The sequence below is a fragment of the Emys orbicularis genome, chromosome 16, assembly GCF_028017835.1.
Source record: "Emys orbicularis isolate rEmyOrb1 chromosome 16, rEmyOrb1.hap1, whole genome shotgun sequence".
Classification (NCBI taxonomy): Eukaryota; Metazoa; Chordata; order Testudines; family Emydidae; genus Emys; species Emys orbicularis.
The window spans coordinates 2,368,088-2,385,022 of NC_088698.1; the positions used below are offsets into that span (position 1 = coordinate 2,368,088).

Consider the following 16,935-nt stretch of genomic DNA (forward strand, 5'->3'; position numbering starts at 1 on the left):
TGTCAGCAGCAGAAGCTGTTGGGACAGTTAGATCAGTGGGTCTCAACCTTTGTGGACAGCTGTGCCCTTTCACTAGACAGTGGCCCCGGGGGGATCTGCCGTTGTTCCTCCCCCAATAAGTGACTGGTGTGGGCTCTTCTAGACTTTGACTTCGGCCAGCGCACAGCTTCAGTCTGCCATCTGCCCTCCTCCCTTGCTCGGCCGGCACCCTGGGTCCTCCCTGGAATGCTGGGAGGCATAACCATGCCTGGAAGATACGCTGGCTTTCTTTCCATCATTGCCTCCCTGACAGGCACCAATGTCGTTCTCCAGAATGCTCTGGCTCTGTCACTGAGTGGCTGGTTGGGGGAGACAGAGTCCTCCCAGGCCATCAACCTAGATTCCGAAAAGCAGATCCAGTGTGCTGGAAACAAGCCGTATTGGATGGGAGCTGCCCATTGGCTTGAGAGCTGTGCCGAGGCCATGTGCATCCCTGAGGGGTGGGGAGGTTCAGGGGTCATGTGTAATCCTAGATCTCTTCCTTTGCACGTCTCAGCCAAACTCCAGGCAGCTGTCGTGCTGAATCCAGGCTACTCTTCCATGCCACCCATCTTTAACCTGTGTCTGAACTGGAAAGGGGAGAAAACCAATAGCAACGATGACAACATTCGGGTAAATTGGAGGGGAGAGGGGTCAGATCTAATGTGGTTTGGAAGTGCCAGAGCCACTGCTGGGTGATGCCAGTCACTGGCCTGTTGGAAGGAGTAAATCAGCAGGCACGGCAGAGGCTGGGGGGTGAATGGGCCGTGGAGTCTGAACTCCCCTCTTGCTTTTTGGGAGGTAGCCTGGCTGAAGCATCTTGGTAGCAACTGTACCGGGCCTGCTGAGGGGGGATGGGGGAGGATGGAGAGAGCTTGGGTTTCCGGGGGTGTCGAGCCAGCCCCTTCACCATAAAGCAAGGTTCCTGCAGCAGATGGGGGAGTCCCTGGAGGAGACACTTCGCAAGCAGGTTGGCTAACCTAGTGAGGAGGGCTTTAAACTAGGTTCACTGGGGGAAGGAGACCAAAGCCCTGAGATAAGTGGGATACCAGGAGGAAGCACGAGCAGGAGAGCGCGAGAGGGGAGGACTCCTGCCTCATACTGAGAAAGCAGGACGATCAGCGAGTTATCTTAAGTGCCTATACACAAATGCAAGAAGCCTGGGGAAAAAAGCAGGGAGAACTGGAAGTCCTGGCACAGTCAAGGAATTATGATGCGATTGGAATAACAGAGACCTGGTGGGATAAATCACATGACTGGAGTACTGTCATGGATGGATATAAACTGTTCAGGAAGGACAGACAGGGCAGAAAAGGTGGGGGAGTTGCATTGTATGTAAGAGAGCAGTATGACTGCTCAGAGCTCCGGTATGAAACTGCAGAAAAACCTGAGAGTCTCTAGATTAAGTTTAGAAGTGTGAGCAACAAGGGTGATGTCGTGGTGTGAGTCTGCTATAGACCACCAGACCAGGGGGATGAGATGAATGAGGCTTTCTTCCAGCAACTAACAGAAGTTGCTAGATCGCAGGCCCTGGTTCTCATGGGGACTTTAATCACCCTGATATCTGCTGGGAGAGCAATACAGCGGTGCACAGACAATCCAGGAAGTTTTTGGAAAGTGTAGGGGACAATTTCCTGGTGCAAGTGCTGGAGGAACCAACTAGGGGCAGAGCTTTTCTTGACCTGCTGCTCACAAACAGGGAAGAATTAGTAGGGGAAGCAAAAGTGGATGGGAACCTGGGAGGCAGTGACCATGAGATGGTCGAGTTTTGGATCCTGACACAAGGAAGAAAGGAGAGCAGCAGACTACGGACCCTGGACTTCAGAAAAGCAGACTTTGACTCCCTCAGGGAACTGATGGGCAGGAGCCCCTGGGAGAATAACATGAAGGGCAAAGGGGTCCAGGAGAGCTGGCTCTATTCTAAAGAATCCTTATTGAGGTTGCAAGAACAAACCATCCCGATGTGTAGAAAGAATAGTAAATATGGCAGGCGACCAGCTTGGCTTAACAGTGAAATCCTTGCTGATCTTAAACACAAAAAAGAAGCTTACAAGAAGTGGAAGGTTGGACAAATGACCAGGGAGGAGTATAAAAATATTGCTCAGGCATGCAGGAGTGAAATCAGGAAGGCCAAATCACACTTGGAGTTGCAGCTAGCAAGAGATGTTAAGAGTAACAAGAAGGGTTTCTTCAGGTATATTAGCAACAAGAAGAAAGTCAAGGAAAGTGTGGGCCCCTTACTGAATGATGGAGGCAACCTAGTGACAGAGGATGTGGAAAAAGCTAATGTACTCAATGCTTTTTTTTTTACCTCTGTCTTCACGAACAAGGTCAGCTCCCAGACTACTGTGCTGCCCAGTGCAGTAATGGGGAGGAGGTGACCAGCCCTCTGTGGAGAAAGAAGTGGTTTGGGACTATTTAGAAAAGCTGGACGAGCACAGGTCCATGGGGCTGGATGCGCTGCATCCGAGGGTGCTAAAGGAGTTGGCGGATGAGATTGCAGAGCCATTGGCCATTATCTTTGAAAACTCATGGCGATCGGGGGAGATCCTGGATGACTGAAAAAAGGCTAATATAGTGCCCATCTTTAAAAAAGGGAAAGAGGAGGATCTGGGGAACTACAGGCCAGTCAGCCTCACCTCAGTCCCTGGAAAAATCATGGAGCAGGTCCTCAAGGAATCCATTCTGAAGCACTTAGAGGAGAGGAAAGTGATCAGGAACAGTCAGCATGGATTCACCAAGAGCAAGTCATGCTTGACTAACCTAATTGCCTTCTATGAGGAGATAACTGGGTCTGTGGATGAGGGGAAAGCAGTGGATGTGTTATTCCTTGACTTTAGCAAAGCTTTTGATACGGTCTCCCACAGTATTCTTGCCATCAACTTAAAGAAGTATGGGCTGGATGAATGGACTATAAGGTGGATAGAAAGCTGGCTAGATCATCTGGCTCAACGAGTAGTGATCAATGGCTCCATGTCTAGTTGGCAGCCGGTATCAAGCAGAGTGCCCCAAGGGTCGGTCCTGGGGCCGGTTTTGTTCAGTATCTTCATTAATGATCTGGAGGATGGCGTGGACTGCACCCTCAGCAAGTTTGCAGATGACACTAAACTGGGAGGAGTGGTAGATACGCAGGAGGGTAGGGATAGGATACAGAGGGACCTAGACAAATTAGAGGGCCAAAAGAAATCTGATGAGGTTCAACAAGGACAAGTGCAGAGTTCTACACTTAGGACGGAAGAATCCCATGCACTGCTACAGACGAGGGACCGAGTGGTTAGGCAGCAGTTCTGCAAGAAAGGACCTAGGGGTTACAGTGGACGAGAAGCTGGATATGAGTCAACAGTGTGCCCTTGTTGCCAAGAAGGCTAATGGCATTTTAGGCTGTATAAGTAGGAGCATTGCCAGCAGATCGAGGGACGTGATCATTCCCCTCTATTCGGCATTGGTGAGGCCTCATCTGGAGTACTGTGTCCAGTTTTGGGCCCCACACTACAAGAAGGATGTGGAAATATTGGAAAGAGTCCAGCGGAGGGGCAAAAAAATGATTAGGGGGCTGGAGCACATGACTTATGAGGAGAGGCTGAGGGAACTGGGATTATTTAGTCTGCAGAAGAGAAGAATGAGGGGGGATTTGATAGCTGCTTTCAGCTACCTGAAGGGGGGTTCCAAAGAGGATGGATCTAAACTGTTCTCAGTGGTACCAGATGACAGAACAAGGAGTAATGGTCTCAAGTTGCAGTGGGGGAGGTCTAGGTTGGATATTAGGAAACACTATTTCACTAGGAGGGTGGTGAAGCACTGGAATGGGTTATCTAGGGAGGTGGTGGAATCTCCTTCCTTAGAGGTTTTTAAGGTCAGGCTTGACAAAGCCCTGGCTGGGATGATTTAGTTGGGGCTGGTCCTGCTTTGAGCAGGGGGTTGGACTAGATGACCTCCTGAGGTCCCTTCCAACCCTGAGATTCTATGATTCTGTGACTGTCCATAGCGTAGGAAGGGAAAGTAACGAGTGATCAGCTAGCCAGAGTTCCCCATGAGACTGATCCCATCCCCCGGCTCTTGCAGGCAATGGAGAGCGAGGTCAACGTGTGCTACAAGGAGCTGTGTGGGCCAAAGCCTGGCTACCAGCTCCTGACCAATCAGCTGCAGCGCTTGTGCGTCGTGCTGGACGTCTACCTGGAAACAGAGTCCCACGACACCAGCGTGGAAGGGCCCAAGGAGTTCCCCCAGGAGAAGATGTGCCTGCGTCTTGTCAGGTGAGGGCGCAGCCCGCTGCCAGGAGGCCTTGGGGAGCGGGCAGAGGCCTGCGCTGGAGCCAATGCCGACACACACAGGGACCATACGTAGCTCTCTGGCCAGCAAGACTCCATGTGGGGGACACGCCAGGGAGGTAAACAGTTAATATGAAGTGAATCAGACGCCGTCTAATGAGGGAGTTTCTAGAGCTGCACTGTCTGCACTGTTCCCTGGAGCGTGCAGCTCTGCAGATCACTCCCTCCCACCTCACACTTGAAACCAGCTGAGCATCACTCGGAGCATCTCGTTTGCTGCCTGCCGAGATCTCTCTCCCCCACCCCCATGAGCAGGCGGTTCCTCCTGCCCCCGGCTTCTCTCCGCTGCGGCTGGCCTGCAGAACACTTCCACCCAGGAGCGAGCCTGGGCTGCTCCGAGATCAGCCAATGCCATTTACTCCCTGTTTTCCAGGCCTTGATCTTTGTGGCTGATTTTACTCCTCCCCGCCACCCCCTCGACTGATCTGCCCCAAGCAGGCCCTTGATTGAATCCTGCACCCGAGCTGTCGAGATCCTGGGCGGAGCCATTCAGTGTGGTGCCCTGTGAGCTGAGGCTTTTGTTTCTCTAGTAGCTGCCCCTGGCTCTTTGCCATGGCGTGGCATAGATGGCAGCTGCTCCTTGCCAAGAAGTCTGTCCTGGGCTCATCCACACCTGCTGGTCTGGCCCTTAGCCATGAGTGACTGACCTTTAAATGGTGCATCCCCATGGTCTGTCCTGCCCCTAGGTAGAAGCTCCTCCTCCACCCTCCAGAAATGGGCTCTCAGGAGCATCCCCCTGGTCGGGGGTCTCCTGCTGAACCCACCACACACACCTCATTCTAACAAGCAGGTTCTCCTGCTCTGGCACGTGCCTCTCACCATTTTATCCCTTTCTCCGAGCACTGGACTAATGCTCACCAATCACCCCAGTCCATACTCAGCCAAAGAACAGTCGCTGGGCAAGCTTCCCCCAAATAGTACGGCCGTTCCAGCCCGAGCATCCTCCCAATCTCTCTCCCACTGCACCATGAGCTTGCCCTGCAGATTCCTGGCCAACTTGAGCAGCTACTTACTGCTTTTGAGCCTAATTGTCCTGGCAGTTTTACACGGGGCAAATGGCTCTTGGAATGAGACTGTGAAGCTCCCTGCAAGAGACACTCCGAATGAGGCTCAGCCCAAAGGCTCCTGGTTTGTTTCCTGTGCACCCACACTTGAGAGATCCCCCTCATTGAAAGGTCTTGTGCAGGGGTTCTCAACCAGGGGTCCGGGGCCCTCTAGGGGGTGGTGAGCAGGTTTCAGGGGGTCCTCCCAGCAGGGCCAGCATTAGACTCGCTGGGGCCCAGGGCAGACAGTCGAAGTCCCACTGCATGGGGCTGAAGCCCGGGGCTGAAGCCCAGGGCCCTGAGCCCCGCCACTCGGGTCTGAAGCCAAAGCCTGAGTAACTTAGCTTCGCGGGGACCCGTGTAGCATGGGGCCCCAGGCAATTGCCCTGCTTGCTAACCCTTAATGCCAGCCCTGGCTTTTAGATACAGAAAACCGGTTGTGGAGTTTTTATAGCATGTTGGGGGGCCTCAGAAAGAAAAAGGTTGGAACCCCTGGTCTAGTGCATACTGCAGCCTCACCTCCCGCTCTTTCATCTCCTCTTGCAGGGGGCCCAACCGGATGAAGCCATTCAAGTACAACCATCCTCAGGGGTTCTTCAGTCACCGCTGACCCCATCACCAGGATTGTCCTGCCTCCAGCCACTGAACTCCCGCAGCACCTGAATCTCCATGTGACCGTTGTTCTCAGCTGGTTGGGGGTCAACCACATCCCCCAGCAACCTCCCCTGCCCCTCCATGCAGCGCTTCGATTCCAGCGTTGCTTCCCAGGGGTGTTCGAAAGTATTAAATTCTAGATGAAGAAAAGTCCGTGTCTGGTCAGTGTGTGAGTGCCAGCTGCACCTTGGTGGGTGGGTCTGGCCACGGCCCGGCTGAGGGCAGCGGCTGGATCATTGCTAGCGATGCCTATTAGGGAGCTATGCTCACAGCTTCTCTAAAGGGTCCCGGGGGGATGTCCCAGGGGCGTGGCTCAGCGAATAGCCCATAAAGAGTGGCGGCTCCCAGGCTTCTGCGCTAGGGACACAGACATGATGGAGGAGATGTCATTGGACTGTCATTCCCTTCTCGTTCTCTGTGCCCATGCGGGCCTTTTCAGCCGCTTGCCCCTCTGTCCTGCCCTTCTGCTGGGCCCAAGAAAGGACTTCGATCACCCCTGCACCAGCACTTCCATGCCTTGAAGAAGCTCTTTTGATCAGGGATGGAAAATCCTATCCCAGCTCCTGTGGGAGGAGCTTCGGCTCCTTTGACTCCAGAGCCACTTCCCTTGTTTGCCGTGAGCCCCTGGCAATGGCAAGTGGAATGGGTGTATGTGTTAGCCCACAGCTGCAGGAGTGTGGCTGGGTTAGAGGAGGTGGCATGTCTGCAGCTAGCTCGGGGTTTGCTCTGAAACCTGGCAGCAAATCTGCTGTCTCAGAAGGGGGGCTCCTGGTATTCGCTGCCCCTTGCTTGGCTCTGTCGATTCTCCCCCTCTTGAAATGCCACTGATTCCCCCCAGCCTGTCTCGACTGCCGCTCTGTTCTTCCCAGCTCCCCCTCCCCACTGTGTGCTGAATAAGATTGAGACCGAGGATAAAAATAGCCCCTTAATGGAGCCTGGACTCTCGCCCTCCTTTCCTGGCAGCACGCCAGCTGACTAGACAGAAAAAGCACTTCTCGCCGACTGGGAAATGGATTTGGGGAAGGGAGGGTGAACTTGCTCCTGCCTGCCACTGATGGCCCTGCGTTTAATCACCTGCAAAGCGAGGCACCGGGACTCTGCACAGGTGGGCTAATCCCACTCTAGGCTCAGCTCTGCTCTCCTCCAAAGCAGCCCATGGAGTCCCATGCTGCTTGCTGTGCTGAGGGCCTCTGCCATGTTCCCACTCGGATCCCGTCTGCACTGCATAGATGTTCGAGATCCCCTGGTGCTGCCTATTTCCCTTATGTCCTTGGCCAGATGTACATCCTCTCCCCACCCTCCTGGCTCTGTGTCTTGGGGCTGACCCCTTTCATCCCACAGGAGGCAGCAGTCCAGTGCCAAAGCAATCCCTGTGAGTTTACAGTTTGTGACGGGTAACCGGGTCTCAGGCTTTAGGATTCCATGTGGAGCTATTCAGCTGACTCAGCCTGTTAGCCAGAGCAGGGGAGTCTCATTAACTCCATCTCTGGGGTTCTTAGGAGACTTTCCCTCTGTCCTGGCTGCCTTCCCGCTTCATGTGTGCAGAACTCTGCCCTTCTACACCTCTCCCAGCCTTCCTCAATCCCAGGGAGGCAATAGGGCAGGGGTGGGCAAACTACGGCCCGGAGGCCGCATCCGCCCCTTCAGACCATCCAGCCCTCGAGTTCCCGGAGGGGAGCAGATGCGGGGCTTGCCCTGCTCCAGCGCTGCAGCGGAGTCAGGGGCTTGCCCCACTCTGCGCGGCTCCTGGAAGCAGTGGCATGTTCCCCCTCCAGCTCCTACGTGTAGGGGCAGCCAGGGGACTCTGCACGCTGCTGCTGCCCCTGCAGCTCCCATTGGCCGGGAACCACAGGGCAGCATGCAGAGCTGCCTGGACGCGCCTCCACGTAGGAGCCGGAGAGGTGACATGTCACTGCTGCCGGGAGCTGCTTGAGGTAAGCACTGCCGGGAGCCTGCACCCCTGACCCCCTCCTGTGCTCCCTCCCCCAGCCCTGATCCCCCTCTATTCTCTGAACCCCTCGGTCCCAGCACGGAGCACCTTCCCACAACCTGAACTCCTCATTTCTCACCCCAGCCGGAGCCCTCACCCCCTTCTGCATCCCAACCTCTAATTTTATGAGCATTCATAGCCCACCATACAATTTCCATACCCAAATGTGGCCCTCGGGCCAAAAACTTTGCCCACCCCTGCAATAGGGTATAGTGGACAAAGCACTGGACTGGAAGGCAGGAGACCTGCATTCTGTTGTTGACTGCCACTGACTTGCTTAACCTCAGTTTCCCCAATCTGTCAAATGGCGATGATGCTACTTTACCCACAAGTGCAAAGTGCTTTGAGAGTTGTGGAGGGAAAGTGCCCTAGAGGTGGTTAGTATTAATCACTCCTTAGCTCTCCTCTGCCCCCTTTTCCCAAGTGGCATTGGGGGGGGGTCCTGATCACCCAGCAGCTGGCCCTGTTCCTCCAGCCACCCCCCATTCTTCACTGCTTCTTCCTCTACCCGATGCGTTTTGAGTGCCAATCAGAGAGCAGGTACGCAGCCCAGAGGCTGGGGCCCAGCACGCCCATCTCAGCCCCCTCCAGGAAGAAGGGGAGGTTGCTGAGTCTGGGCCCCAGAATGAAGGCTGCCGTTGTCACTGGAGGGACGGTTGAGGACAGCGTCTGAAGCAGGGAAGGCTGGATCGAAGCCTCTGGCACGGTGAGGCAATGGTAACTGTAATTTGCCTTCAGCTCTGGGGCAGGTGTCAGGGCTGCTCTCGCCAGCTGTCTGCAAGGGGACGAAATGTGCTGAGACAGGCCATGTTTACACACTTCATCCACACAAATCTCTGAGACACTTGGCTCAGTTGGGGTTTTTGCTACCTTAACACATTGTTCTGGCCGCTCAATAGAAATTTCCCCCTGGATGCCAGAACGGAGGTTATTGCTTCTGCTGCAGTCAGGGAATGTAGCCACAACCCCCCAGCGCTGTGCCACAGAGCGGAACCCGCCTGGATCTTAGGCCTGCTCTGCACACGTTTTGTACCAGCAGAATTCTGTTGGTTTGGGGCTGAGTTTGATACTGATATTACCAGTACAGCCCCTAGAGTGGCTGCAGTTGTACCAGTGCAAACGGGCTGGCACAGGGTGATTAAACCTTGTTAGGGAAGAGGGGCCTGTCTGTGGACCTTCCTGAGCCAGAGAGCCAACGCCAGGAGGCTGCAAAGGGCTGAGTGGCTAGATTGTGTTTTGGGTTGTAGCTGCAGTCGAGGGGGGAGGGGTGTCAAAGGGCTGTACTGGGGGCATCCAAGTCTATTTTTAGAAATGGATTTTATCCAGTCGATTGCGTATGTCCACACTAAGCGCATTAAGTTGGCAGAGTGTGTCCTCACTACCGTGGCTAGCATCTACTTACGGAGCGGTGCACTGTGGGTAGCTATCTCACAGTTCCTGCAGTCTCCACCGCCCATTGGAATTCTGGGTTAAGCTCCCAATGCCTGATGGGGCAAAAACATTGTCGCGGGTGGTTTTGGGTACATGTCGTCAGTCACCCCTCCCTCCGTGAAAGCAACGGCAGACAATCGTTTCGCGCCTTTTTTCCTGGGTTACCCGTGCAGACGCCATACCACAGCAAGCATGGAGCCCACTCAGTTCACCGTCACCGCTGCTGTTGTGGGCAAGTCTACTGTGGGGGCTGCTGTGATCCAAGTAGCCAATGCAATCATTGATGTTCTGTTATCAAGGGTAGTGACTCTGGGAAATGTGCGGGCCTTTTTAGATTTTTAGGTGCATCATATTCCTGTCCTTTGTTGCTGGTGAAGAAGTCTTGCAGCTGTACATTCCAATCCAGTCAGTGCTGTAACACCCCATAGCACTTCTGTGGTTGATACATGTAACAGCTCCAGGGCTCTTGCTCTTCTGCCTTGGCCGAGTTACCTTGCCCTACCCGGTCCTCCAAGCATTCAACACAGAAGCACCTGCAGCAGCTGGCATTGCTACACAGCAGCAGCTCCTTGCCTTCGCAGCAGACGGTGCAGTAGGACTGCTAACCGTCGTCGTCCACCGCTTCCGCTGCAACTCTGCTCTCCTGCTCCCCAGCGACTAGCTCGGGGGATCCGTTCTGATCCTCCTGGGAGCTGCTGGCAGCAGACGGTGCAGTAGGACTGGTAACCATCCTCATCGGACATGTAACTTGGCCGGGGGTTCTGGGAACGTCTTCCCTGCCCGGCTCTTAGCAACCTCCAGAGCATGGTGTACGGCTCCATCACTTCCCCTGCAACTCTGCTCTCCTGCTCCCCAGCAACGAGCTCGGAGGATCCGTTCATGAAGGCTGGACAGTAGTAAGGAGCAGTTCAACTATAGGCTGAGCAAGTGCAGAATGGTGGTAGAATGTGCCTTTGGACGTTTAAAAGCTCGCTGGCGCTGTTGGTCAGACCTCAGCGCAACCAACATTCCCATTGTTATTGCTGCTTGCTGTGTGCTCCATAATATCTGTGAGAGTAAGGGGGAGACGTTTATGGTGGTGTGGGAGGTTGAGGCAAATCGCCTGGCATCCAATTTTGAGCAGCCAGACACCAGGGCGATTAGAAGAGCACAGCAGGGCGCTCTGTGCATCAGAGAGGCTTTGAAAACCAGTTTCATGACTGGCCAGGCTTCGGTGTGACAGTTGTGTGTGTTTCTCCTTGATGCAAACCTGCCCCTTTGTTGATTTTAATTCCCTGTAAGCCAACCACCCTCCCCCCTTCAAAATAAAGTAACTATTGCTTTGAAACCATGCATTCTTTCTTTATTAATTAAAAAAAAATGAAATAACGGACAAGGTAGCCCGGGTGGGGTCAGGGAGGAGAGAAGGACAAGGCCACATTGCTTATTGTAGCCACACTAAAAATCAAACTGTTTGAATGACAGCCTTCTGTTGCTTGGGCCATCCTCTGGAGTGGAGTGGCTGGGTGCCTGGAGCCTCCCGCCCCCCCCCCCCCCCCCGTTCTTGGGCATCTGGGTAAGGAGGCTATGGAACATGGGGAGGAGGGTAGGCAGTTATACAGTGGATGCAGTGGGGGTCTGTGCTCTTGTTGGCTTTCCTGCAGCTCCAACAGACGCTTCATCATGTCCGTTTGCTCCCCCATTAGCCTCAGCATCGTGTCCTGCCTCTGCTCTTCGCGCTCGCTTAATTCTTTCCTGGCCTCTGCCACTGAATGCCTCCATGCATTAAGCTGTGCAGGACTGCATGAGCTCTGAAAACATGTCATCGCGAGTGCATTTTTTTCGCCTTCTAATCTGCAATAACCTCAGGGACGGAGATGATTGTAGCCTGATTTAGGGTGTACTAATAATATTAATTTGGATAATATGGGAATTTAATTTATTTAATTAATTTTATTTTGATATAATTTAAGTAACAATATTAATAATAATTAATTATTGATATGAATAGTATGGGTTTTAGGCTCGCCCATCTGTTTGATCAGAAGATAACAGTTCATGTCCCGAATCAGGCTCCACAGAATTTACAGAGGACCCTCGGGGATATGACAGGAAGCTCACACTGAGACAGATATAGCCTTAAAGACTTTTTATTAAAATCAATAATAGTAAGTAAATGGTAAAATAATCAGAGTTACAAAGTTACAATTGCATTATTGCTATTCAAAAGATACATATGATAATATAGTATTATATGCAACAAAGCTTTGGTTAATATACTCACACCCTTCCTTGATAACCTGGTGGTAAGAGACACAGGAACGGCCTTGTGGTTCAGGTTTCTCAATTCTTGAGTGAGGGATGCAGTGCTTAGAAGAAACTAATGCTACGAGCTATTAAAGTGAACTAAGGGTTTACATGACTAACTTAAACTTAAAATCAAAACCTAATAAACAAAGAATAAAATGTAGGGAAACCGAGCTTAGCCTAGTTCCTTTGAAACTTAAAGTTTAAGAAGAACAAGTCTAGCCTACTAAGAGCAGCAGTCATTGTAGATAGATAGAGAATAGAAATGGAGTAAAGTGAGAAATGGAGTCTTTTTTATAGGGCAAGTGCCAGAAATCCTTCCTCTTATGCCCAAATTTCATTCCTGACCCACAGAAGTGTTAGGGTCACTTACCCCATAGGCTAGTATGTATGTGCATATTGATGACAGCTATGTACGCACATCAGTCTCTTGTGGTGTACTTGTTATGTCTGTGGGTACAACATTGAACCCCCCCATGCCATTCTCCATTGTCTGTTGGTCTAGATCAAAGGTCACAGGCGTAGGTACTTTATTTGGATGTAGGAAAAACAAGATAAAAGGTCAACTTTGCTTTTCTGGGTACAAAGGGCACAGGATATAGAGATGCTAACTTTGCTTTAGCTCAACATGAAGGATCTGGCCTGTGGATCTCTTGCATTACAGCCAAACTTACTTTAATATAAATCTATAAACCTGTTACAATAAACCAAATACTTAAACTATAAGAAAAAAATATATATACACACAAGTAAGCAGGTTAGTCCTATAGGCTACATGATAGGGGGAGCATAGAAACATTCTACGCTCTACAATTCTGGGGGGACTGCATGGTCACCTGTGCTGCTGAGCTCGCCACGCTGACCAAACAGGAAATGAAATTCAGAAGTTCCCGGTGCTTTTCCTGTGTACCTGGCAAGTGCATCGGAGTTGAAAGTGCTGTCCAGAGCGGTCACATTGGAGCACTCTGGGATAGCTCCCAGAGGCCAATATTGTCGATTTGCATCCGCACTACCCCAAATTCGACCCAGCAAAGTCGATTTTAGCGCTACTCCCCTCGTCGGGGAGGAGTACAGCAGTCGATTTTAAGAGCCCTTTAGGTCGACGGAACGGGGTTGGTTGTGTGGACACATTAATTTTTTAATCGACCTAACGCGACTAAGTTTGACCTAACCCTGTAGTGTAGACCAGGCCCGAGAGGGGAAATGGAGGGGTAACCCTGGCATTATTGCCCCTGGCTGCAAGAGGGGATTTGGGGTGAGGTGGAATTGTGACAGGCATCTTAACCTAGTATGGTGCATTCCCCTTCCTGTCTGGGAATAGCTGTTACAGTGTGGTCCCCTGGAGAACTGTGCCCAGCCTAGGGCCCTTGTACTGCTTCTTCCCAGCCTAGTTAAAGCCCTCGTGTGTGTAGACGAGCCCTGCTGGTGCGTCTGGTGATGCTGCAGCCCCAGAGAGAGAATCCCAGGGGTGGTTTGAGCCTCCAGAAATCTCAAAATTAAAAAATTGGGGGTAATTTGTCATTCGGCTCAGTCAGTGGCCAATGGAGAGACTGGCTGCCTTAGGGCATGTCTACACTGGCAGAGTTACAGCGCTGGCAGTTACAGCGCCGCTCAGAGAGCGCTGAAGGGAAACCGCTGTTGTGTGTTCACACTGGCAGCTGCCTGCGCAATAGCGTGTTCACACTTGCGGCACTTGCAGTGGTATTCCGAGCAGTGCACTCTGGGCAGCTATCCCACAGAGCACCTCTTCCTCTTCTGCTGCTAAGACTTGTGGGAAGGCGGAAGTGGGTCACGGGGCATCATGGGTCCTGTCCCAGTGCCCCGTGATGCATTGCTTCGCATCTCAGCAATCCCTGTGCTTCCGTCCGCATTTGGCGCCATCTTTCAATGGTTTGTGTACTGCGCGTCCTGCCTCTTTCGGGCTGCAGGAATGGATCCCGAACTGCTGACCAATATGCTGCTCGCTCTGACCAACACATCACGAGTGGCAGTGGAGTTATTCCTTAAACTACAAAGGCAAGAGGAGTTCAATATTGATCTCGCCACGCGTAGTAGCTACGACAGGAGATTGCTTGTGGCATTCATGGAGGTGCTGACCACAATGGAATGCCACTTTTGGGCTCGGGAAACAAGCACTGAGTGGTGGGATCACATCGTCATGCACGTCTGGGATGATGAGCAGTGGCTGCAGAACTTTCAGATGAGGAAAGCCACATTCATGGGACTGTGTGAGGAGCTCGCACCAGTCCTGTGGCACAAGGACATGAGAATGAGAGCTGCCCTGTCATTGGAGAAGCGTGTGGCGATTGCACTGTGGAAGCTGGCTACTCCAGACTGCTACCGATCGGGTTGCTAACCAGTTTGGAGTGGGAAAGTTGACCACTGGACTCATGTTGACAGAAGTGTGCAGGGCCATTAATCGCATCCTGCTCCGAAGGACCGTGGCTCTGGGCAACGTGCGTGACATTATGGATGGCTTTGCACAAATGGGCTTCCCTAACTGCGGAGGGGCGATAGATGGCAAGCACATTCCAATTCTGGCACCAGACCACCTAGACACTGAGTACATTAATCAGAAGGGGTATTTCTCTATGGTTCCCCAGGCGCTTGTGGATCACCATGGGTGTTTCATGGACATTAACACAGGCTGGTCCAGAAAAGTGCATGACGCACACATCTTTTGGAACACTGGCCTGTTCAGGAAGCTGCAAGCTGGGACTTTCTTCCCGGACCAGAAGATCACCGTAGGGGAAATGGAAATGCCCATTGTGATCCTGGGAGACCTGCCTACCCCTTAATGCCGTGGCTTATGACGCCATACACAGGGCAACTTGACAGCAGCAAGGAGCGGTTCAACAACAGGCTGAGCAAGTGCAGAATGACTGTTGAGTGTGCTTTGGGCCATTTAAAGGCCCGCTGGCGCTGCCTATATGGGAAGCTGGACCTGGCCGATGACAATATTTCTATGCTTATAGCCGCATGCTGTATGCTTCATAATATTTGTGAAGGGAAGGGTGAAAGCTTCACTCAGGGCTAGACTGCTGAGGCTCAGTGCCTGGAGGCTGAATTTGAATAGCCAGAGACCAGGGCTATTAGAGTGGTGCAGCGTGGGGCCATAAGGATCAGGGATGCCTTGAGGCAGCAATTTGAAGCTGAAAGCCACTAATATTTGTTGCTGTGCTCGGGATTGCAGTGCTTGTAATGCTAGGAGGTGATTGTGATTGGTGTAGATGATGCACTATGAAGGTTTAAGAGAATTGTCTGTTGCTTTGCAGGGCTCTGTTTGCTTTCAATTAATAGAATAAAGATTGTTTTCAAATCAACACAATTCTTTTATTAAAAAACAACAACTGGAGGGGAGAGAGAAACAAAAAAACACATCAGCACTGAGGGGGAAGGGAAGGTCCCAGGAGGAGGTGGGGTCCCGGGACGGTAAAAGAGTTGTGTATGTCCAGGGATCATATCTAACCTTCTAAACTGCAGAGGAATGGGTGTTGAGTGCAATGGGTACTGGGAGTCCACAGGGCTGGACTGTGGTGGAGCAGGAGTGGAATGCAGTGGGTAGAGAGTAGAGCCAGGAGGTCGATAACAGTGTGTTGGCGGTGTCTGGGAGGTGCATGGAAAGAGTTTTGTGACAGCGGCTGAGGGGAGGGCAGGCGCGGACCCGCTCGGTTTGAAGAGCTAGTATCTCCTGGAGCATGTCTGCTTGGCGCTCCATAATTTAAGAGCTGCTCCGTGGCTTCATTCTGGCGCGCAGCATTCTCCTTTCAGTCCTTCTCGCTGTCCCACCACTCCTTCAATTCCTGTTTCTTAGCGGGGGAGTGCATCATAACCTCACGCAGAAAGTCCTCCTTAGTTCTTCTTGGCCGCGTTCTAATTCTGCGCAGCCGTTTAGCCGCCGACAACAAAGAGGGAGGCTGGGCTCCCAAGGTCATCTCTGTGAAGTTTAGATGCAACATTTTACAAAAGCAGTATTGTTTGCAACACACAGACCACTGATTCAGTGCTTTAAAACACAGCCAGTACTCACACACCTGTCACTAACTGGCTGACCCCAGGCAAGCACACATGAGCCACAAGATCCCCAAAATGGTGAGTAGCCACAGGGGCTGTACACTGGGCACGTGGCTCTTGGGGAGAGCCAGTACTGTAGGGGGGGCCTGATAATCATTCCTGTCCCCACATTTTCCACAGGCCATGTTCGTTATGGAAGATATCTCGCTGCTGAGAGTGAGCAGGGAACCAAAACTGCAGCTTCCGCCCTGGCCCTTATGCGGCTCGCCTGTGTGCAGCAATGGTCCCCATCCCACCCCCCGTGATGGCACAGTGGCGCGGGAAAGTTACCCTTAATGGGGCAAGAAACAAAGCAGCTCTGCCGAGGAACCTGTGGCAGTGGATTGCCCAGTATCTCCACGAGAGTTTCCTGGGGGTCTCTGAGGGAGACTCCCGTGAAGTGAGGGAGTCAATCAACAGCCTGTTCTGCCGCTCAGACTAGGCATGTGGTGGTACACGCATCATACAGACACAAGCCTGCTTTCTGCAACCCTCCTCTCCTGTTTGCGCTTTGCCAAGCTCCGACAGCTGTGACTGGCTAGCCTCCTCTGGGGTAGAGAATTGCTCCTGGCTGCCTGCATCTCTGGCCTCCAAGTCGTCTTCTGCCTCTGGGTCCCCCTCCTCCTCTTCGTTCAAGATTTCCTCCTCCTGGCTCGGTCCACTCTCGACTGGCATGTGAGCCACCAAAGTATCCACAGGGGCCTTCGCAGTGGAGGTGGGGCCGCTGCTGAGTATCACGTCCAGCTCTTTGTAGAACCGGCAGCTCGTGAGCGCAGCACCGGAGCGGCAGTTTGCCTCCCGCACCTTGTGGTAGGCGTTCCGCAGCTCCTTCACTTTGACCCTGCACTGCAATGTGTCCGTAGGTGTCATAATTCCTATGGCTGGAGCGCAGCTGGGACTGGACAGCCCCCTTTCCCCAAATGCTGATGAGGTCCAGCAGCTCGGCATTGCTCCAGGTGCGTGGAGCAGGCATGGCCACCTGGAAAGATGCGCTGGGACCACTGCACGTGTCACCGAGCAAACAGGAAGGGGACTTTCAAATCTGCAAAGGAATTTACAGGGTGGGGATGACGGTTGGTCACCTGTGGGCAGGGCAATAGCGTTCAAACCAATGACCAGACAGGCAAGAACA

General features: G+C 52.6%; 1 protein-coding gene across 2 annotated transcripts in view; it reads left to right on the top strand.

The window, feature by feature from the left end:
- THOC5 (THO complex subunit 5) overlaps nucleotides 1-6,185 on the top strand; it is a 29,759-nt gene extending 23,574 nt beyond the window's left edge. For both annotated transcript variants that reach the window (XM_065417667.1, XM_065417666.1), the window contains exons 18-20: nucleotides 536-651; nucleotides 4,081-4,271; nucleotides 5,936-6,185. In XM_065417667.1, coding sequence (XP_065273739.1) covers nucleotides 536-651; nucleotides 4,081-4,271; nucleotides 5,936-5,999 — 371 coding nt within the window. In that variant the 3' untranslated portion in view covers nucleotides 6,000-6,185. The remainder of the gene's footprint in view (nucleotides 1-535; nucleotides 652-4,080; nucleotides 4,272-5,935) is intronic.
- Nucleotides 6,186-16,935: the final 10,750 nt, after the last annotated feature.